The 22,013-nt window shown below is 43.7% G+C and overlaps 1 protein-coding gene across 1 annotated transcript; it reads right to left on the reverse strand.

Annotated features, from left to right (window-relative positions):
- Positions 1-345: 345 nt before the first annotated feature.
- Positions 346-18,886, reverse strand: LOC109990968 (phosphatidylinositol 3-kinase regulatory subunit alpha). Its single transcript, XM_065950796.1, has 16 exons — positions 18,380-18,886; positions 17,923-18,052; positions 15,819-15,911; positions 15,233-15,304; positions 14,197-14,313; positions 13,901-14,099; positions 13,419-13,501; positions 8,881-8,986; positions 8,459-8,557; positions 7,909-8,089; positions 7,690-7,815; positions 6,745-6,887; positions 5,402-5,578; positions 5,232-5,306; positions 3,744-3,914; positions 346-3,017 (listed from the first exon to the last, which is right to left on the reverse strand). Exons 1-16 carry the CDS (start codon positions 18,569-18,571, stop codon positions 2,828-2,830), a joined length of 2,154 nt encoding a protein of 717 aa, XP_065806868.1. The 5' UTR covers positions 18,572-18,886; the 3' UTR covers positions 346-2,827.
- Positions 18,887-22,013: the final 3,127 nt, after the last annotated feature.

Below are 22,013 nucleotides of genomic sequence, written 5' to 3' on the forward strand. Positions count from 1 at the left end.
AAAGAAATTTCCACCATAAATTAATTCAGAAAAGGCAATAACGAGCCAATGGGACGCTGTGTTATATGTGCTGTTCGTGTAATCTATCATCATTTATAAACTTCACTTTCAGCTGCCTGAATCTCCTGAATATTTTGTTGTGTGAAGTCAAGTATTTCCTCAACACTATTTGAGAACACAAAAACGTTTTTTGAGATCAAGTTAAAAAAAATTCTGGCTGCAAATTCAACAAGTCGTGCTCTCAAAATGAAAAGAAAAATGCGCTCTTGAATAAAAAAAATAGTACAAAACTCTGAAGATGTGTCACTAAATATGCGCCTGAAAAAAAAACTTACAGTCACACGATGATTTTTGTGGATGTTTTATTCACCAGGGTTCCTGAATTATTCACTTTACATCACCTTTTGTTGTCTAATATCACAGATTTGTGTTCACCTGTTAAACTCAAGAATCATTTTTAATGTTTTGAGTTGTTCCTCCTTCGTTGGAGTCCAGCAGCTGTTCAACAACAAGATCTGAGGGGGTGGGAAAAGGAGCTTGAAAATTCAGGACAAACTGATATATAAACTGAGTGAAACATCAAAGGTAAAAGTTGAAAAGGAAGTCACCAGGTGATCCAGCTTCAATACTTTAGAGTCTCCTGTACCTGGTTAATGCACAAAAAGAGGAAATAAGAAATAATCCACAAAGAGGAAAAAAAGTTCTGATTTTCATCATCTGAGCAAATGTTTGCCAGCTGCAGTTTGTCCATAAAAATCAGACGAGTCCTTTGAGCAGATCCAAAATAAATCCAGAAATATTCCTGAAGTGTTAGGTTCAAGATTCAATGCAGCACGACGAACTCTTTGTGCTGTCAGACCTTTTTTTTTCTTTTTTTTTTTTTTTAAATGAAAGATTGAAGAATCGTCCGTCAGTTCTGCAAAATTAAACAACACTCTGAGGCAAAAAACACTCAAACAAACCTGAAGACACTGGACCGGGGAAAACACTGCTGAAGGAGGGTTTAAATGGCGTGGGGGTGAAGGGGAATGTCACGTCTTTGGGAAATGCAGTTTTTCTTTTTTCTCCTGATGTGGAAATGCGGGTCAGTCGAGTCGCCCTCATTTTAAACCTCGTTCAGAGTCGCTCACAGTGCTCGTTAGAAAAGTCTCTCGGGATTGTCCAACACTTTATCCTTTTGACATCATCGTGGGTCCAGAGTTCAGTCCTGTTCAAGTGTGCTAAAGGAAGAATCCGTCATTTTTTTTAACCAGGACACCTCAGTTTAGGGACGCCTGACCTCCATGAGCCCAGAAGAGGCTCAGTGCATCGCTCCTCCACAGACACTGAAACTTACAACATCTGCAGTCACACACAGGTCGTGATCACATGGGACGCATTTCTAAACAAGCCTCGAGCTTCACTTTTTCTAAACCCCACAACTCTTAAAAAGAAAATCAAAACCTCCGAGTCCTACAGGAGGAAACGTACAGACTGCGTATAGAAACTTAAACCTTTTCTTGCTGCGCTGAAGTTTTGACTTTTCTCCAGTGAACAAGGAAACAGAGATCAAAACTTGAAGCATGGATTATTTAAATCTCAAAGAGTGGATTTATTGTATAAATTAACTGTTTCAAGCTTGGGGTGGTGGTGGTGTGGGGCAGATACTGAGATGTGAATGAAGATGATCATAGTAGCTAAAAATACAAAAGTCAAACATTTGAAGTTTTCACAAAGATCTTAAAAACCTTTAAGCTCGATCAGGACTGACTGAAATGTTTCCGCAGAAGTCTACAAAGAAGCATTCTGTAGATTGTCAATGACTCGATTGTTTCGCTTTTTCCTTCTGGCGACCTCCGAACCTTTTATTATTAATCTGGCTTTCAGCTGAGAGCAGTTTCACAGCCTTAGTCGAAGCTTTAACCACAGGTCCTGTTCACACTCTGCACTAACATCGCTCCTGGGTGATCGGATCACAAGGGTGTGAACGGACCCCAAAGCGTCCCGCGGGTGCATTGAGATCAGATCACTTGGGAGGTGGTTCTGGGACACATTGGTCCACACTGGTTTGGTAGTGTGAATGTCAATGTGTCCTGGGCCACATTAAAGACCCCCCCATTTACACATTTAGCCTTTTCAAATGTAAATGATGCCATGGAGACACAGCGTTAGTGCAAAGTGTGAACACTGTCACTGCAGTGCTGTCCACTTGTGATCAGATCCCTGAAACCTCATGTTGATACCAGCTGTAAACAGGGTCATTGTTGGACTATAGCAATACCCCAGTCTGGTTTTTGGGGGTCTTATTGACATTTGACTGAATTCAGTTGATTGATTTCCGATCAATTCATCGTTTTATTGAACCTAAAGTTGTAAATTTGTGTTTTTATGTCCCATCTTTTAGTCCCTTTGTGAAGCGCTTTGGGCTGCATGCTTGTAAATATGCTGTTGAGGCGTCTCAAATCTTTCCAGACAGGAAGTAAAGCTCCCGTGTGATCCTGACCTGAAGCGAGTAAACTGCAGAACATGTTGATCTTTAGACACCTGGACTCTACTCTCAGTTATCAGGTGTCTTACAAGTCTTTTTATTTTCTTGTTTCTCCTCACAGGGAGTCAAAGCTCCACGTGATGCCGTCCACAGTAAGACACGAGTAAGCCTCCGCCATCGTGTGAAAATCAAAGCTTCATCTTGGGTGTGCTGGTTTGTGTCTTTGGATCTGCAGCACCACAGCAGCTAACGTGATCAGGGACTGAGACTCTGATGGTGAGACGTGTTCTCGGGGGGGTCCAGAGATCCACTGCTGGTCCACGGTGACCGTCTCAAACAGGAGGGAGTGGGTTAGGGGAGTCACCGCCTCTGCTGGCTGTGGACGGGGAAGGCCAGCGTGACGTTGAGCGAGTCGTTGTGTTGGACCAGCGACGTGTGCTGGTAGTGCAGCACGAGCTCCTTCAGAGAGCCGTACAGGTTGTAGGGCTCTGCGAAACCAAAGCCGGTGCTCGTCTTGTTGATGACGCAGTGTTTCACCTCCCCTTCCACCCTGAGAGAGAGAGAGAGAGAGAGAGAGAGAGAGAGAGACACAGAGTCAGACAGGAAGGAAAACATCCCGACTTCAAACATGAGTAAAGAGAGTTTTCCTTTTAAACATTTTTAAATTCTGTTTTTATCGTGTTTTTAATGAAAGTGTTAAAGGGGGTGAGACGTGTTCCCTTGTGTTTTTAGATTTCATATATCTGCTAACCTGAGTCAAAGACAGATTTCTAGGGTTAGGGTTACCCTACTCAAAAGTAGCCGAAGTATTTTCTATTCCATTTAATCTAAAGGTTCACGAAGTTTTGGTATTACCATAAAATCCAGAATACAAAGCGCAGTCTGTTTATGAAGGTTTCTCAGAGAGGAAAACTTTTTTTTAAACTGTCTTCCTGCGTGACGATTTCTATTGTGTTCAGCGACATCAACCCCAACCCTAAGTTGGGTGGAAATGCAGCCCACTTTGTAGATGACAAAATACGCCTTAAAAGTGCGACTTGTTCACGGCCCATTCTGAGCCCGTCAGTGACAAAAACAAACAAGTTCAAGAGACCGACTGATCAGGAATCAAAGATCCTGAAACATGATGTTAAAGGCGTGTGGGCTGCTGGTTTTAACGACTGACTGAAGCAACTCTAAAACTTTTGTACCTTTTACTATTCACAATTAAACAAGATAATGTAAAATGTTGTGATTTCACTTTCAAACAGGATGAGTGGGAGAAAGAGAGGCTTACACCACAGAGCAGGCGTAGCAGCCAGGCTTGGTGCTGTGTCGGACCAGGAATGTCCCGTCCCTCTTCCCCCGGAGCAGAGACTCCGCCTGGTTCCTGTTGATGTTTCCCAGATGCCACAGACGCTCGTCATGGTGAGGAAGGTCCTCCTCATCCTCCACCATGCTGTACTCACTGCGAGGAGGAGGGGGGACATGTGAGCAGAGGATAAAACACACACAGACACACACAGGCACACACACACACACACACACACACACACTTCTGCTTGGAATAATCTTCCAATAATAATTCAGACGTATAACAGAAGCTGTGTTTACGGGCCGATGACGCCCCCTGGTGGCCAAAAGCATATAACTTCTAATAAAGACATGAGGGCTGTTCTCAAAGTTACATGTCGTCTAGAGTGTCAGAAATGTGAAAACTTCATGTTTGAAGCTTTACAAATCCACAGAATAAGTTTGAAATGTTCTCTCAATAACTTCTGGAAGATCTTTCACCAACATGTTAAGTCAACTTCACCCTGAGAAAGCTCCAGATGCTGCCCAAGGCTTCATAAAAAGCTTTGTTTAAAGACATTTAACTTAAGTTCACTGTTAAAAAAAGCTGAATCAAAGCAAAAAAAAACGATTCTATGATGAAAGAACAACACATTAACTTTTTGTCATAATAGCTGCTGTTCTGCTAAATGTTCAGCAGTTTCTATTTTCTATTTCTTTTCCTATTTTTGTTCCTTTGCCTCTTACGAGTCTTTTTTATTTATCTGTGCAATGACTTCTTTATGTTACTGCATCACACCAGCTAACCCTCTGAAGATCAATTAAGTTTCATGTCATAGCTAGTGTTATAGTCCAGTCCACACTAACAGAGACCAAAACATACCAGAGACCAGAGTGCTCTGAGACTGAGATAAGACCAAGACATTTAGGGATCGAAACCAAGTCAAGACCAACACCATAAATATCACAGAAAAATCATCATCTTGTGTTTAGGGGGCGGGTCAGTCACTTAGACCGTCACGCCGGGAAGGTTGCGGTCGTAACCGAGGAATAAAAATCTAATTATAAATGAATGTAAGTTATTTGTGGCATTTTCCTTCTAATCACAAAAATTAAGTCAGTGGTGGTCTTGATTTAAAATCCGGAGTCACCCCAGTCTGAGACCGAGACAAGATCGAGTCAAAATGCTTTCAATTCCTAGACTGTCAAAAAGTGGTCTTTAGACTGGTCTTGAGACCAAGACCGATTTCGAGTACTACAGGACTATAAAACGCTCTTATTCCAGCGGCATGCAGCCAAAGTAAAATCTATTTGACACACTGACACTTGATGTCACTGTCCTGAGGATGTTGTCAGTCTTGATGTAAGGTGACAACACAGAAGTTTGAATCTGTGTTTTCCATTTAACGTATGGTGAGGGTGTAATTATTTTTGCTACCACCAGGAGGCTGCAAAAGTTGAAATCTTTGGTCACATTTCCAGACAAACTTACTCCTCTGTGGTTTCGTTCTTCAGGCCGAGCCACTCGTTCAGCTTCCTCTGACGGACTCCTTTCTGAGTCAGCCACCTGAAACACACACACACACACAGGTTAGCATAATGTGATGTGTCAGACAGCCGTGTTGTGTTGTGTGCGTGTTCCTGGTTGTGTGTGTTTCTTACATGAGGTACTGGTCCCTGGTCTTGCGGAGCTGGATCAGGTCTGGTTTGATGCTGTTCATCTTCTTGTCGATCTCTCTGTAGTCGGCCGCCTGCTTCTTCAGGTCCACCTCCAGGTGTCGCTTACTGTCCACGATCTCACTGATCCGAGACTTCAGCTTGTCGTAGTTCTCCACGATTCTTTCAAAATAAAGTGACATAATTCAGTCTTTAATTCAACACAGAGGCCTTGTTCCCACTCTCATTAATCTCCTGAATGTTTCTCTCTTCACCTGGAGTTTCTCCTCCAGACCCCTGATATTTATTCTGCAGAAAGTCAGAGTGAGCTGATGTGAGAACGCAGCAGGATATAATCAGGAGAATTCACCTCGAGCCAATGGGCATATATACTGTTACTGCTGCACGGTGCATAGACTGTCTGCACGCCTCCTCTACCATCTCTGTGCTCTAATGAACCTGCTGCATTATGTTTCCTGTTCTCCAGTATGTTCTTCTCCACTCTTCAGTTCAGATTGAGATTCTGTTCAACTACACGTAGCATTGATAGAAAGACAGATAGTCTCATTATAGCGTCATATAGATGTTTTCCTCTCATGGTTTCTAAAGGTTTACTTCTAACTATTTTTTGGCTTTGGAAGATTTAAAAAAAAAAGAAAAAAAGAATGGGTTAATGTGATTTAGACCCAGATAAGCTTTATGAAACATACGGCTGGATTAATAATTTAAATCTGCACATTTATATTATTCTGTTATTATCTTTGTGACTTTTGATTATCACATACAATCAGTTTAAATTAAACATTTAAAAAATGTTTTTTAAAAATCCTAATCAATGAATTCCTCTGTTTATTAATTTAGCTCAGTTCTTTATTTGTGCAAAGAGTGAGGTTGACATAAAACAGAAATATAAATAGAGAAATGTGCGCTTCATTTTGAAATGACTGTAAAACTTTAAACAAAGGAATAGTGGCAGGCAGAGTGCAAACATCCAAACGTATTCAAGCTGACGCTTTTAATGTAAAGAATAACTAAGTCTTAACGAGCAGATTTTGGTGTTTGAAACCTCTCAATGTAAAGAATACAAACTCGCCTGAAACAAGTCATGAGATTAAATATAATCTGAGTTTAAAAACTGCTCTGAAGGTTTTTGTTTTTGGTATAAAGTTTGAGAAATTAGGATCAAACACTCGACCATCAAACCTTAACTCACCATCAGCTGGGTTCTTCCCGCAGCCTCTGGTGCCATGGCAACTGGGGCCCCTTCATATCTGTGTGCGAGCGAGTGAGTGTGTGTGTGTGTTTTTAAGAGAAAGGTCTCCGTCACAGTTGCCGTGGTAACAGCCTACCTCTGGATCTCCTTGTCGTTGCCCTCTCGACGAAACTTCTCGATGTACTCCTTGCTGAATCGCTCCTGTGTCTGACACTGCTCCTCAAAGATCTTTATGGTCTCGTTGAACGCCTCGATGGCCGTCCTCTTCATCTGGATCTCCTGGGAAACGAAGAGGAGGATGAGGAGGAGGAGGAAGACGAGGACGAGGAGAAGGAAGGAGAGGAGGAGGAAGGAGAGGAAGAGGAGGAAGGAGAGAGGAGGAGGAGGAGGAAGGAGAGGAGGAGGAGAGAGAGGAAGGCAGGAAGAGTCAGTCATGCTGAGTGAATTTGTCTGAATTTTTTTTACAATAAATTGAAAAACTAAACCTGTGAACAAACTCTCGTAAAAAGCCTCGAGGCTAAACTTTACTTTCTCACTTCTGCCTCTTGTTTTTTTCCTTTTTGCGTTTCTGTACAGAACATAAAATGTTGCTGAAACAGACCTAATCTCCTGCAGCAGGGCGTCAGACCCTAACATTTCTCCATCTTCACACTGAATCAACGATTTAGTCGTTTCATGCCGAGGTTTCTCAAATGGAGAATCACTGCGCCCCCTAGTGGTAATTAAGTGACATGACGAGGGCACTTCAGAAGACTAAAAAAAGAAATGCAGCGCTGCGTGACAAAATTTTCTATCGCTAGCTTTGCTCTTGTTTGTTTGCAGCAACTTGGTTAGACCAATGTCAAAGAAAAGTCACGCTCTCGCCCGGACTTAAACATTGTGTGGTCTGTGTGTGTGTGCAAGTGGCACAGAAAAATACAAATAACCAAAACTAGACGAGTGTTTCTGACACGTGAAAGCATCTTTTTTTGTGTGAATCATGTCGGTTTCTGAACATTTGAGGACCTGAATGTCCCTGAAACTACCGAGAGAGCATCAGGAGTTCATGCGTGACAGTGGCTGCGTTGTATTTATCGTGTACCTGCGAGGTCCGGGTGTACTCCTCGTACAGTCTGTCGTACTCTCGGTTCTTCTCCTGGTACTGAAGGTGATACTCGTGGAGCTTCTTCCCCACAGCTTCGATACTGTCCTCCTTCACCACCTGGTCCTGAAAATCAACAACAACAGAAACATCAACAACATGTCCAACCAGACGTGTTAACCCGTCTTTGGGTTGTGGTGTGAAATCCAGTCTACACACCTGCTGATGTTTGGAGACCGGGTAGAGCAGCTTGACGTCCAGTTTGGGGTTGTACTGGGCGAGCGACTCGTGGCGGTAATGGTTGATGAGCTCGACCACCGAGCTGAATGTCAGAGGGTCCGAGAAGCCGTACTTCCCCTCCCGATGGAAAATCTTTATCAGCTTGTTGTTTCCTCCTTTCCTGAAGGATCAGAGAATAAACATCTGTAAACCCAACCAGCAGGAGAATCACATCCAAACAAATCACATCTGTTTGACTTCCTTACAACCAGGAAGTCAAACAGATTTTAGCTCTATCATATCTGTATGTTTTGACACATTATTACACGAGTTCTCTCCCAAACACTTTTCCTGACTAGTCGAGGAGGAAGCTGCTCTTTAAGTCAGGTCGGACAACCAGGAAGTCACTGAACTGCTGATTAACAACAAGATCGGGTGCATAAGACGCACTTTTAATAACTATGTTTTGATCTGTTGATTTGATGTCGTTGCTGATGGCACTTCAGCCGAATCTCTAAAGCTCAGTTACCCAATCCAACAGGCGACCTACCTGAGGGTCAGAGTGTAATCTCCGTGCATCTTGGTGGAAGCGTCTCGGACCAGGAACGTGCCGTCAGCTGTGTCTCTCAGCTTCTCGTTCACCTCCTCTCTACACACACACACAGAGAGGAACACGTTGTTTTACAAAGCACCACATGAAGTTAAAACAGCTTTGAAAAGTCATGAATACGACCACATTGTTGTTGATGTTATGAGGGGCGATTTGTTGAACCTGAAATCAAATATTCTGTGTTCATTCCTGTAAGGGTCACTGATACTGGAAATAATAATATTGTTTTTTTTCCCCATTCACTTCAGGCGCTGTTTCCTGAATTAACAGGATGTTTCTGGTCAGTGCTCAGCAGGGCAGTGTGTGTGTGTGTGTGTGTGTGTGTGTGTGTGTGTGTGTGTGTGTGTGTGTGTGTGTGTTACCTGGAAATGTCTCCCCAGTACCACTCGGCGTCCTGCAGGGAGATGCTGTTGTTGAAGCTGCAGGAAGGAGCTGGAGTCGGAGGTTTGACGGGTTTAGGAGGCAGCGCTGCAACAAAAGACAGAGAGACACATTTTTTAAATGTCTTTTTAAACGTCTGTTTTTTTAATTTCTTTTAACCGAATCACATGACGAGGACTACATTTAGTAACACGCTGCACGCTGCTACGTTTGTCACATCTCCCACAGAACGAGAGAGGAGCCGACGCCGGGACGGGGATTTATTAGTTTAATAATCATATTTAAGAGTATACATCCTCCTGAAAAACAAAATAGCATCATAACATTCATGTATTAGTCAGGAGAGGGGAAACCACATAATGCAGAAACATCTTTAACTCTTTATTTTTTTCTGCAGAGCTTGAGATTGTGGGGACTCCTTTAACGACGACAGAAACGGCAGATTCATCAGAGGTGGAGCGAGAAGATTCGATGGGGACGGGGTTGTTATTAAAAGACAAATCAATAAAAATAAAGATACAGACAAATAAAAGCACCGTCAGGCATCACTAAGGTTTGGACTACATGAGAACGTGTTGCAGGATTACGTTCCATCCACGCCTTCATAACCTTCCATCTGGACTACTGTGATGGAGTCCTGTCTGGGGTACCCAGCAAAACCCTAGACGGGCTGTCTCTGTCCACTGTCAGGGTCCTCGGCTGCAAATCACCCAAACCCACATCCACTGGCTCCAAATTAGAACCAGAAATACAAAATACTCCTCTTCACTAACAATTCCCTCCACGACCTTCTACACTCACACACTACGTCCCGAAACCTCCGGTCCTCGGACCCTGGCCTGCTGCCCATACTGCACACCCCTGTTGTTGCCGTTTGCCTGGCAAACCAAGGGGCTTCCAAAACGGCCGTGTGGGGGGTGCCTTAAAGCCGCCTACCTTCTCTGGTAAATGATTCTTTACATTTTAAAAATTGAAAGTAGATTTTTTACATTTTCAGCTTCAGAACTCGACTGCAAAGTGCGCAAAGACAAACCCTCGGGTGAAATGCTCCAGATCAACAACCGTCCACTAGAAGTCGTCGTTTACGTCACTGAACGGCTCAGATTGTTGCTCTAAATGTCTGACAACATAACCGACAGGATCCCTACAGAGACGGACCTTTTCGACAAAGCGGAAGACTACATCGCTCTCTTCAAAGCTAACAGACTCCACTGACAAAAACGCAGGAGACGTTCGTCTAAAGTGGCGTCGACTGGTTAGTTTGAGTCTGCTTTTTTGTGTCTTCGGGGTTTTAAAGAATCATTTTAGATCCATCACGATATTTATTTAAACACAATAACACAGAGATTAACCTACAGAGGCAGAAAGTCATGAGACCTGCATGAGGAAATTCCAGTTTTTGTAAATGGAGTTTGGAGGCTTTGAGGAGAGCAATCAAACGACAGCGTCTTATATTTAAAAAAATGCATCTTTCTCTTAAACAAAAAAAGCTCTGTCTCAGTAGGGATCCTTTCTGTTATGTTTTCAGAACCTTTAAGTAACCCTGTCAGGGACATAAACAACAACTTAAACCTGTTGCTCATGCCTAAGATTACATTGCAGCCATTGTTGCCTGTTTTGCAGCTGTCTGCTGAGGCAATCAAAACTTAGAAGTAGATGTTAATTAGAGCCCAGATTCTCTTAAAAAGGGACACAGGTTTAAAAACAACATAACAACCCTTTAAATGCAGAAACAAGCGATTGCATTCACTCCACTCATCATCAAAACAAAATTTTACGTAATCCCTTTTAGGATAGTCAGCTGTAAACCCACAACAGACTAAGAGCAGGGGAGAGTCCTCCAGGTTCAGGTCTGACCTCCTACCTGGACTCTGCATTTGAATGTAGCACAGGATCTTGTCTCGTCCTGTCAGCGGCTCGGCCTCGGCCCTGCCTCCCTCTTCTCGCTCCATGTTCGCCTCTAAACCTTCACACACACCTCAGAGGTGAAACTGAACCTGGATCCTCCTGTGTTGGGTCTCATGGCGTCCTGCCTACAGCCGAGTGCTCCAATTCTGCCGCGGAAAAAAACTGACGTCATCTGGAAGGAAACGTGTCCGGCCTACAATCTCCAAACTGATCTGGATTTTTTTTTCCAATCTTTTTTCTCGACTGTCACTTTATATCAAAGATGCACCGATAACAGAAACCAGCAGGATATCGTCTTCTCCGGCTCTCTCTGCGCCTGAAGACAGACCTCTCACACTCTCATCTCTGCTGAGAAACTAACAGCCTTGCAGGCCTTCTCCATCTCTCATTTATCCAAATCTGCAGCGGTCTTCAGTGCCGAAGATTTCAAACGACGCAACTTTCTCTCCGTCCGTCCGTCTCGGAGCACCAGCCTCGGTTCAAAAGCTCAGGAGAGCAGCTTGGAGATGTGTGACATCACCGTTGCCCCCAGCCAATCCTGCGATGGCAGTGATATCACCGAGGCAACACCCCCCTCCCCTCCCCTCCCTTCGTCTCCTCTGCTGCATCTTTCAGTGTGTGGACGGATGATGTCATCGTTTCAGTCTGACCAAGTGGCTGATGAACACACTGACTCACAGCCTGAACGAGTGAACCAATGAATGAATGAAAGAGCTGCTGCATGACAGAATGAGAAGCCGCTGACTGACGGATTAATACAAAAAAAAAAAAATTAAATTATAAAAAAAGTGTCCATAAAATTATAAGTTAGTTTTTTGTTATTTGGTCACTGGCGGTGCATCATCCACTGCAAAATCTTTACCTGCTGCCGCCATGTCTGCACACCTCGATTCAGGGACATGACGACCACGAACAAGGGAAGTCAGAAGCAGATGGCGTCCTTTTTTACAGACGTAAATCATCCCCTCTGTGTACCTGTTTTCTGTGTAATGACAATGCTAACTAGAGCCGACCGATTAATCGACCAGCCGATATTAGCAGATCAAGTGACCGTCTACACTACATTTAACTTCCTCTGTCGGGAGTCGGGGACGAGTGGGTGATTTGGTTTGTCGACTATCATTTTGAAGCATCGAGTTCGACATTTTGCCCGTCGCGAGACTGAAAAATATCTCTCAACTCCGACTTCATGGCAGAAACCCTCTTCCCTCATCCACGCCTTCATAACCTCCCGTCTGGACTACTGTGATGGAGTCCAGTCTGTGGTACCCAGCAAAACCCAAGACAGGTTCTAAATGTCCAAAACTCCACTGCCGCAAATCCCCCCAACTATCATCCACCTCCACTGGCTCCAAATCCAGAATCCAAAATCCTCCTCCTCACTAACAAATCCCTCCACGCCATCGCCCCCTCAGTCCCTCTCCGACCTTCTACTCCCTCACATGACGCCCCGAAACCTTCAGCTGAATATGGAACTGTGCCCGCCAGTGACCGTGGGTTTGAATCCCACCTCGGCCCTTTGCTGCATGTCACCTTAAATTATGTAAGATAGATCATAACCTTACACAGATTCCTTCTCAAGTTTTGATTTAAATCGGGACGAATAAATAATAAAACAATCTGAGCTTTCATCACTTTTGTTAAACCTCGCAGATATTCTCCTGTGACGTAACGTCGTTATGTTTATTCTTCCATTCGTTCCTTTGTATCCTCCGTGATCTCATTCGAACCATCTGACATGCAGCCCGTCAGGTTGAGCAACAGCTGTGACTTGTGAGAGTGACGGGCGGCGTGTTAGAACACTGTTTCCACGCTCTTAGAGGAAGTGAAAGAGGAGGTGGAGGATTTGAAGCGGCAGAGAGCAGGCCTGAATCATCCCGATAAAACCTGAACAATACGATTTAAAAGGACGAAACAGAAGTCGTAACGTCGTGAGTCAGACTGACGCGGTGCCTTCTGGTTTTATGTTCACGCAGCTTGAGAAAGATCAAGTGTCAAATTTACCAACTACGACTTTTCAATCAGGGCTTTTCAATCATGGGAAACAGTGAACAATCAAACATTTTATAAGGTAGGTCTTAAAAGTGATTCTCTGATCTCACACAGCCGTCTGACAGCGACACACACACACACACAGAAGTAGACACAACATGTGGAGGGACAACAAGAGGGCGATGCTTTTCCTCGGTCGGAGAAAAAAAAAAAGCCCTGGGAGTGAAGTCTTAATATTACCTGCCAGTTGCTATATTACAAAGACCCGGCTTAATCCATCATGAGCACTTTAGCAAGGCAACAAAAGTTACAGTGGTAAGAAAAAAACGTATTAAAAGGCAGAAATCTTCAGGCCGGGTCCCAGGCTCATGACGAAACAGCCTTCACAGGCCTAGACTGCGCCAGGCTTGAAAAAGGGATAGGGAGAGATGGGATAAGATGGATATCATGGTATGGTCATGGATTGGGAACCCCTGGGCCCCCGCTTCCTAATTGTGGGAAACGGGGAGAAAGAGACGGAGAGGAGCCGCTCCCCAAAGCTCCTCACACCTCACTCATCATACTTTCACTCACCCTCATACCTCCCTTATAACCTACACACTCATAAACACACTCGTACCTGGAGCAGCCTGGTTCATGTTGAGCTCGCTGGTTATCAGAACCTCCAGGACCTGAACCAGAGGATCCAGACTGGACTCAGATCTGAACAAGAACAGAAACAGAAACAGTGAAATTTAACAGCATCACAAAGAGACAAACGGTATCTTCTTAAATTTGTTCTTGAGAAAAACCTCCGACGTGTTTAAAACAGCAGAATTGGTCACTCCTGTGTTCTTGACTTAATGAGCGCCATGTCCTCGTTAAGTAGAAGCTGGAGCGTGTTTATCTTGATTAACATGAGGCCACATTCAGACCTATTCGATATTTACACCCCTGTGACGATTCACCTTTAATCTGAATGTCATGGAGGCGTAATGGGGGGGACAAAATGATCTCCCCTAACAGAGACGATACACGACAGGCAACTCCAGCGGGGGAGAGCAGCGCTACATGTATGGGCCCTCGCAGGTATACTAAGACAAATGTGTGTTTGTTACTGACCCTGGAGTCTGTCTGAACAGCAGCGGGCTGAAGCTCTCAGCCAGGATTCGAGGGCTCAGCTGGTTCCTGGGACCGTGCAGACAGAGCCGAGCCAGATGGCGGATCACGCTGAGGAGGGTCAGGCCGTACTGAGCCGGGCAAGACGGAGAGCTAGCCACTCCCCGCAGCACCTGAGCACAATCCTCCAGGTCCCGCACCTCTGCAGACGGATAGAGGGGGAGAAAACTGTTAAAAATAAGAGTCTACAAACAACATCTCAGGACACGGGGGAAGGCGGGGGTCTGCTTTAATCTGACCTTGTACTGCCTGCAACATGTCCCCCTGCAGTGATGAGGGGAGGACAGGACCGGGTAGATCCTGCAGAAACCGGACCACCCCGTCACACAGGGACGACACCTCCAGCGGCTCCAGGTCTGAAAAAACAAACGCACCTCAAATTAAAGAAACTGGAGCAAAAGAACGACTCTTTGATGCAACAGATAAAGAACATTTATGATCTTCTGAAAATGTTTTAATCTCTTAGGAGTAAGGGCGTTCTCACACCTCACCTGTGTGGCTCAGGTAAAACAAACTCAAGTCCGTTTGTCAAGTTAGTGCGGTTCTTTTGTGCTGGTGTGACAGCCGTCAATCAAACCCTGGTGTGGACCAAATAAACGTACAGAGACCGCTTGAAAAGGGGGGTCTCTGTCCGCTCTTATTCAGACTGATGCGGTTCCTTTGTAAGAGCGTGGACCGACCTCGACCCGACCCGACCCAACTGCAGGAAGTAACCTGTCCTCTCTGTTCAGCGTTACTGAACGTGTGTTAAAGACCACAGGCAGACTGAGCTTCAGAAACAGTTTGGGTGCACGAGCAGGTCCTGGTTCAGGAGGATTAACGAGCTCCTTCTTCTCAACGGTCTTGATAAGCTCCAGAACATCAACATGTTATTGTCAAACTGTATCGTCTGCCTACAGCGCTAAATGTAAAAGTATAAAAAACCGATGAGGAGAGCTGACATCACTCCGTGTAGCCGTCTGTCCATTTAGTAGTTGTAAAGCGTCTTTGGAGCAGCCACAGCCAATCAGGAGCCAGATAGTCTTTGTTTACTTCATGGAGATTAACTACAAGAAAGTCCGACCAATCGGGAAGCGTTTTCCTCGTGCATCACACATTTTGGTCCTCTTGTAAATGTCCCCTCGTGAACACAGGCCGAACTTAATGCAAAAATGTAACAAATTGGTCGATGATTCAGACCAAAGCAAACGAACTTCAGGTGTGAAAACGCCCTCAATTTGTAAATTTGATTTCATGTTGATTCCTTTCACAAACCCTGGACTTGTTCTCCCTCACCTGTGTCGGCCAGCTGCCGGGTGTCCAGACCTCCTCCGCTCATACTGCGATACACACCTGGACTCTCCTGACCTGCAGCATCACACAAACAACACAACACGTGAGCACACAAACAACACAACACGTGAGCACACACACACACACCCCCACACACACCCACACACCCCCACACACACCCACCCACCCACCCACACACCCCCCACACCCCCACCCACCCACACACCCCCCACACACACCCACACACACCCCCACACACACACACACACACACACACACACACACAACCACACACACACACACACACCCACACACACCCCCACCCACACACCCACCCACACACCCCCCACACACACACACACACACCCACACCCCCCCCCACACACCCACCCCCCACAACCACACACACACACACACACACACACACACACACACACACACACACACCCCCCACACACCGCTTCCTGCAAGAGGACGCTCCAGCTAAAGATTCTTTAATAGTTGAGCATCGACAGGGCACATTATAATGATGTCATCAATGTGTTGACTGATCAGCTGTTGTGTAGTTTGTGTGTTTGTGTTTCGATACCTTTGGTCTCTACGGCCTCCATCAGTCTGCTGAGGAGGGGAGGGGCCGTGTCCGGGGGTCCAAACTGCTCCGGGAGGTCGGGCAACACAAAGCCTGAAAACAAACACAATAAATATAAACTGTTAAAACATTTTCTTCAGATCAACGTGTGAACGAGGGGAAAGAAAACTCTAAATTCATGTGTCTCCAGATATTTGAGTATGAAGTTAAATGTCATCCCCCTCGTAAGTTGTCACCAGAGTTACTCTTCAATTAAACTAATTATCAACATGTCGACCAGTTAAATGTAGCGTCAAAGCTGTAACACAGCCAGACGCCACTAGTCGGGGCTGCAGCTAGGATTCATGGCTTGCTCTCCCGATCAGCACAGTGGACGAGTCACATAGAAGCAGCCCAGGTAAACTGACCTATAACCTCTCTACCGGAGCGATGTGTAAACAAACACTGTCCAGGCATGTTTACTTTAACCTGCATGGACAGACGGCTGCGGGTGTTTGCACGACTAACTACACTCAGCAATCTGACATCGTTGACCTGCAGAGTAAAGCACGTCCCAAAGTGTCACTCATTTCAACGACATTTAAAGTAGCTGCTGATTCTGTTATTAAAGACTGTGATGAATGAATGGGTTGTTACCATTTTAACTTTAATACAATTTAAGTAAACAAAAAAATAGAAGATCTCTGGCACCCAACATGAGGTAATGTGTAGAGTTTAATGATCAAACATTGCAGACAAACTTATTTAGATTTTTTTCAGTGGCTTATTCCTCCCCTACCCACCTTTCTAATGACATAACTGTTGTTTCTTTGTACTGTTTAATACTATCCTTCATTAAAATTAAAATCTATTACCTAGTGTTTAAAATGGGTACTGCAGTCCAAATTCTAAACATCATAGAGAGCTGTCTCCCCCCGCCCCCCCCCCTCTTGAGTTGATGCTCACGCAGGTCACCATGTGGTGGACACTGAAGCTTCAGTGTTTATCCAGCTCTGCATCGGTCTGTAAACCTTTCTGTGTTCTAACCTCTCTCCATTTTTCAAAAGCATCTCCAATATTGATCCTAGTTTGAGCACGTTTCTGCTCGTGGAGCTTATGAGAAACATGCAGAGGCTTTTTAGGTCGGGTACAATCACTTCTATCTGAACCACTTCTCTTGGGTGGTGGTTTTAGGCTAAACGTGCCTCAGGTGAGTTTTGAGACTCGAGACATGTAAAACTGCTGCCTGCTTAATGTAAAGAGGCTTCAGATCTGAGAGGAGCTTATGATGATGATGAACATGAAGGAGATCAGGGAGAGAAAACATGAGGTGGAAATTTGCTGCTGAAGAAACGTAACGACTTCACAATGTTTCATATGTGGGGCTGAAAGAGTTTAGAGGGGTTCATGATGAATTAAAGTTAAAGCCTCAGGAAGCAGTGGGGATTTTTACAGTGGTGTGAAACAGACAGGTAACAACAGCCAGCACACACACACACACACACACACACACACACACACACACACACACACACACTAGAGAAAATCAGACGCACACACTTCCTGTGTTCTCTGGTAGGCTGGTGGCAGCAGAACAGAGCTGAGATCTGTTCAGTCAGCAACCACAACCCCGACCAAACACCAGCTGTGTGTGTGTGTGTTACTGGCAGAATGTGTGTTTGAGGATTTTTCGATAATGTGTTTTCCATCCTGTGGTTAAACTTCTATATATTCGAAGAAAATACCCCTTATTCCTCGTAAGATGTGTGAGTGCGCGCGCGCGCGTGTGTGTGTGTGTGTGTGTGTGTGTGTGTCTCTGTGCTTCTGAGGAAGCAGCTGAAGGAAACGGAGGTGTGAGTCACATTGAGCCATTTTCAGGGTGAAAACTTCTTCTTTGCAACAAGATCTGGTTGTGATCGACTTTAAAACATTACTTTTCTCTATTTACAAAAACACAACTTCATGTCTCTGATCTCGATCAGTGTTTTTATTTCCTTCTTGTGACTGAAGCTTGTAAAAATCTATCTTGAATGTGAAATATCATGACGTACTGCCTCCATCAAATGACCAATCAGAGCTCGTTTGCCGGTTTGATCAGCGGCCTGATGGATGTTTTCGTACTCACCCTCTGACTCGGAGTCGGTCCTCACCGACGCTGCAGACGGCGGTCTCGGTGGACGTGGCTTCGGTGTGGGCGGAGACAACCTCTTTCTGCCAACAAACTCCACGTACGTCCCGGGAAAGTCGCCTTTCTCCTGTCGGCCAAAATATTAAAAAAGGATAATTAGAGGTGTGAGACGAAAACTGTGTGATGACGACACTGGACGTGATTTTATTTTGATTTCCTACTTTCTATAAATTTAACTAATTTGTCGGTCCTTCTTTCTATTTTGTTCAAGTACTATCGTAGGGCGTGAATGGTACGGCTTTTTAAAGCTTTGTAGTGATCGTGAGTATTAATGGTTAAAACCTAGATAGTATTATTTAAAGAGACGTGGGATCAGAAAGTATGTCACAATCAAAGTTTATCATTTCAGTAAAACTGTCTGCGCACTTTCTAACATGTGCAGGAGACGTCATACCTGTGTGGTCTCGTTGAAGCCCGGCAGCCAGCCGATCTCTGACGGCCGTTCTTCAGCTCCAACGCTGCAGTTGAGCGCCAGCAGCGCCCCCTTACTGACCAGCAGCATGTCTCCTACGTGCAGGCTGATGTCCTCTTCCCGCTCCTTCTTGTAGTCGTACAGCGCTCGGTACTGAAAGCCCTCGGAGCTCATCCTGATGGCTGTATGGCTTCACAATAACTAACAAAAAACTGCTCTGAATAAAAAAAATATAAAAATAAGAGGTTTCTCTTTTCCTGAGTGGATTAACGTGGAGAGTCTAGACTACGTGAATATGGCGTTTTCAGCTTTCTGTGTGTCTCTCCTGTCTCCATGTCTGCTAAAGTCCTGTCATCCCTCCAGGCCGAGCCACAGGCGTCCAATCAGAGCATCCTCGCTGTTCATAAACAGAAGTCTCAGCAGAGGTAGCGGCCACATCTGGGGAGGCGACGGGTCAACCTGCGAGATGAGAGAGGGGGGGCAAAGTTAACAAAGAGCAGGAGGAGACACGGGCTGTTTTTCGAAACCGCATACTATACTACTAGTACAGACTGATTTGGCCAAAATGGAGTATGCAGTATGTGAACAACTGTGAGATCTGCAGTATGCCAAAAATACCAGGATGTCATACTGATTCAGGAAAAATGTACAGTATGCATCAGACCAGTCTACCTCGTGTACTGTTTCCCACAATGCAAAGTGCCAGGTCAGATATCAGAATGCTGGAGCGCAGCTGTTTGAACTCGTCTGTGGCGGTGACTGAATATCTTGCCACATTATGAACCAATAACAAATATGACATGTTCATATATTTATAAGTCTTACCACCTCGGATCTTCCTGCTTTTTAGACTGTGCAGTGCATGTGCCACAGCTGGACAAGCAGCTGCAGTTACAGGGTCCTTGGCTTGTTCTATTACTACATATTATTCACAGCTGAGTAAAAGGACATTTCTTACTTCAACAGACAGAAAACCTCATAAAGATTCACACAGACGTATCTTATGACCGTTTTAACACTTTATTATAATTAGAGCAGTGTGGCGAGCGGACATCAGACATCAATGCGCACTCATCGCACATTGAAGCTGTTTTGACAGCAACATTGTGTTAACAAAGACTACAGTCTGCAGTGTAGAGCACACTTTACATTAAAGTAAATTAAGTTTCAATAGAACAGGTGAACGATTTAAGTGTCTGTCTGTTTCATCTTTCTCCTCTGTGCGTAATGACACACTCGCTCAAACTCGCTCGTCCGTCCACTATGAGCTATTTCTCCCTCTAAGGTCGTTCCATTTTGTAGTTATTAAAATAATAATCATCTAAAATTCCAAAATATAGGAAAACATCTCATTATGCTGCTCTGTCCAGGATGATCAAACGTCATTGGTTTAGTGGAGTAAAGCGGTAATCGCAAAGTGAAAGTCCTTCTTTTTCTGTGGACTAAACAGACAATTTGAACTGAACTTTCGTAGATCATATTGTTTGGGACTTTTTGTTCATTGTGAATTCATAAAGGGGTTAATTAAAGGGATATTTTTGTTAGGGTAGCAGCGTACGGATCAACGCGTTTCAGCACAGAGCCTTTATCAGCGCTTTGTCATCTATTTTCTTTTTGCGCTCGTGCACCTGAAGTTTTATTTCTGTATGAGTGTGCTCCTTTTTTTCTGTTTTGAATTAGGCCTATCCTAGAACCCACAATGCAACAAGAAACATTTACAAAAATGTGGACTACAAAACGATTATCAATTTTTAAAAAATTGTAACCGATTATTATGTAATGAACGAGTACTCGTTTGCACCCCTAGTATACAGTATATACTGCATACTGATTGAGATAGTAGTATGTTGTACGCAGTTTCGAAAACAGCCACGGATTCAGCAGCGAAAACATGACGGACAGAAGCATTTCAGGCCAAAACAATCAATCGATGAACAATCAATGGATCCTTCAGACGCCGATAAAGACAGAAAACTACCTGCTCATTAAGACTGTCAAATACTACAATGTCGTAAAACACAACAAAATTTAGATCGAGCAGCTCGGTGATGTGTTTAGGCAACAAACACACACTGTAAAGATTTTCTTTTCACAATTTCTGACTTTATCATGAAGCTGATCAATAACCTAGAAAATAATCTGCAGCTCGAATTGATGATTACAGTCTTTGTTGGGGGAAAAAAACATTAGCATTTTGCATTTTCTACTTCAAATAATTAATCAATAATCAAACGGAGAGGTAGATCATGTTTCAGTCAATAGACTCAATAAATCAATAAAGACATGCACACATCCCTCAGAGGCTGCTGGATCCACAAAACATGAATATGAAAGGAATTTTCTATCCTCAGTTTATAGACTTGTCACTAAAAGGAGAAATGGTTTCAGGTTTGGGTTTGAATATTATTTAAGATGAACAGGTCCTTCTCACAAACATTTCTCATCCTACAAAAGAGGCCAAACGTGAGACAAATGTGCAGCCAGATCGACGCTGTGTGAGCGATAAGATACAAGTAGAGACGCACCGTTTGGGAAAATCAGCGCCAATACCGACATTTTGAATTACTATATTAGCCGATTGCCGATTCCGATGTTTGTTTCATGTTTTGCTTTATGTTAACTGAAACATGCGTGTTTAATAAATGAAAATGAAAGTTTTAAAATGCTGATAAGTAACTCGTTTTAACGATCAGAGAAAAGGAGTCGGACTGAAATGTAAGCAGAACAAATCCAGTGTAATGAACTGTTGAATTAAGCTTTTTCAGACTGTTTTCATTCATATTTGATTTATTTGCTCGGGGTGGGAATACCCAGCAGCCCCACAATAAGATATTTTAAACATTTTGCGATGTGCTGAGAATTGCAATACAATATATTGCGATTACGCTTTTTTAACTGCATATTATGTCAATTACACTAAACCAAATCAAGAACTGTTTTGTCAAAAAATATCCGTCTATTCGCTTCGGCCTGTTTTAATTCTACACCACGAGCCCACAGACTGACAGACACAGTGATCAAAGTCAAACCCTGTCAGAGGCTGCACGCTCCTCACAATCTGAACTGTTGGTATTTCAGTCTGATCCAACTTTAACATAAACATGTACAAACGACAGAAGTCATTTTTAACAATGCAACTTGATCAAAAATTATTGTGCAACCCCTTCAGAAATTACACATTATAAAAGCCTATATGCTATTAATTAATATAATAAAGATATTGATACTTTGCAGCTTTGAGACGATATAATATCGTCACACAAACATACCTGAAAAACGAAAAAACGATCGGACTGAATTAAATAGTCTGCCAAAAAATTGAGCTCAGTGTAAATTAAGTTAAATGTTAAGGTATTATTTTGGTTGGTAAAAGCTTGTTAAGACCCGTTGATGGAAAGCATGAAATTAAAAACAAATAATTAAAAAATATTTGAGCTCAGTTTTCCCTGCCAAAAATAAATGTGTGTGTGTGTCTGTTTATGTTAGTGTCTGCTTATGTATGTAAATATATGTGTTTATTTCACCTAGTACATTCATTTTCTGTGAGATCAACTGCAACCACTATCTATTCATATGGATTTTTATTTAATTAATTATATTTTTAGGTATAAATCAA

Source organism: Labrus bergylta, chromosome 2 (assembly GCF_963930695.1).
Source record: "Labrus bergylta chromosome 2, fLabBer1.1, whole genome shotgun sequence".
In the NCBI taxonomy this organism is placed as follows: Eukaryota; Metazoa; Chordata; class Actinopteri; order Labriformes; family Labridae; genus Labrus; species Labrus bergylta.

What these genes read in the sequence shown, in the direction of transcription:
- LOC109990968 (XM_065950796.1), bottom strand. Translation starts at nt 18,571, where the DNA reads ATGAGCTCCGAGGGCTTTCAGTACCGAGCGCTGTACGACTACAAGAAG. An exon ending in GATTACACTCTGACCCTCAG is followed by an intron (nt 8,090 to 8,458) that starts GTAGGTCGCCTG and finishes CTGATCCTTCAG; the next exon opens with GAAAGGAGGAAACAACAAGC. An exon ending in ACCAGGGACCAGTACCTCAT is followed by an intron (nt 5,307 to 5,401) that starts GTAAGAAACACA and finishes TGTGTGTTTCAG; the next exon opens with GTGGCTGACTCAGAAAGGAG.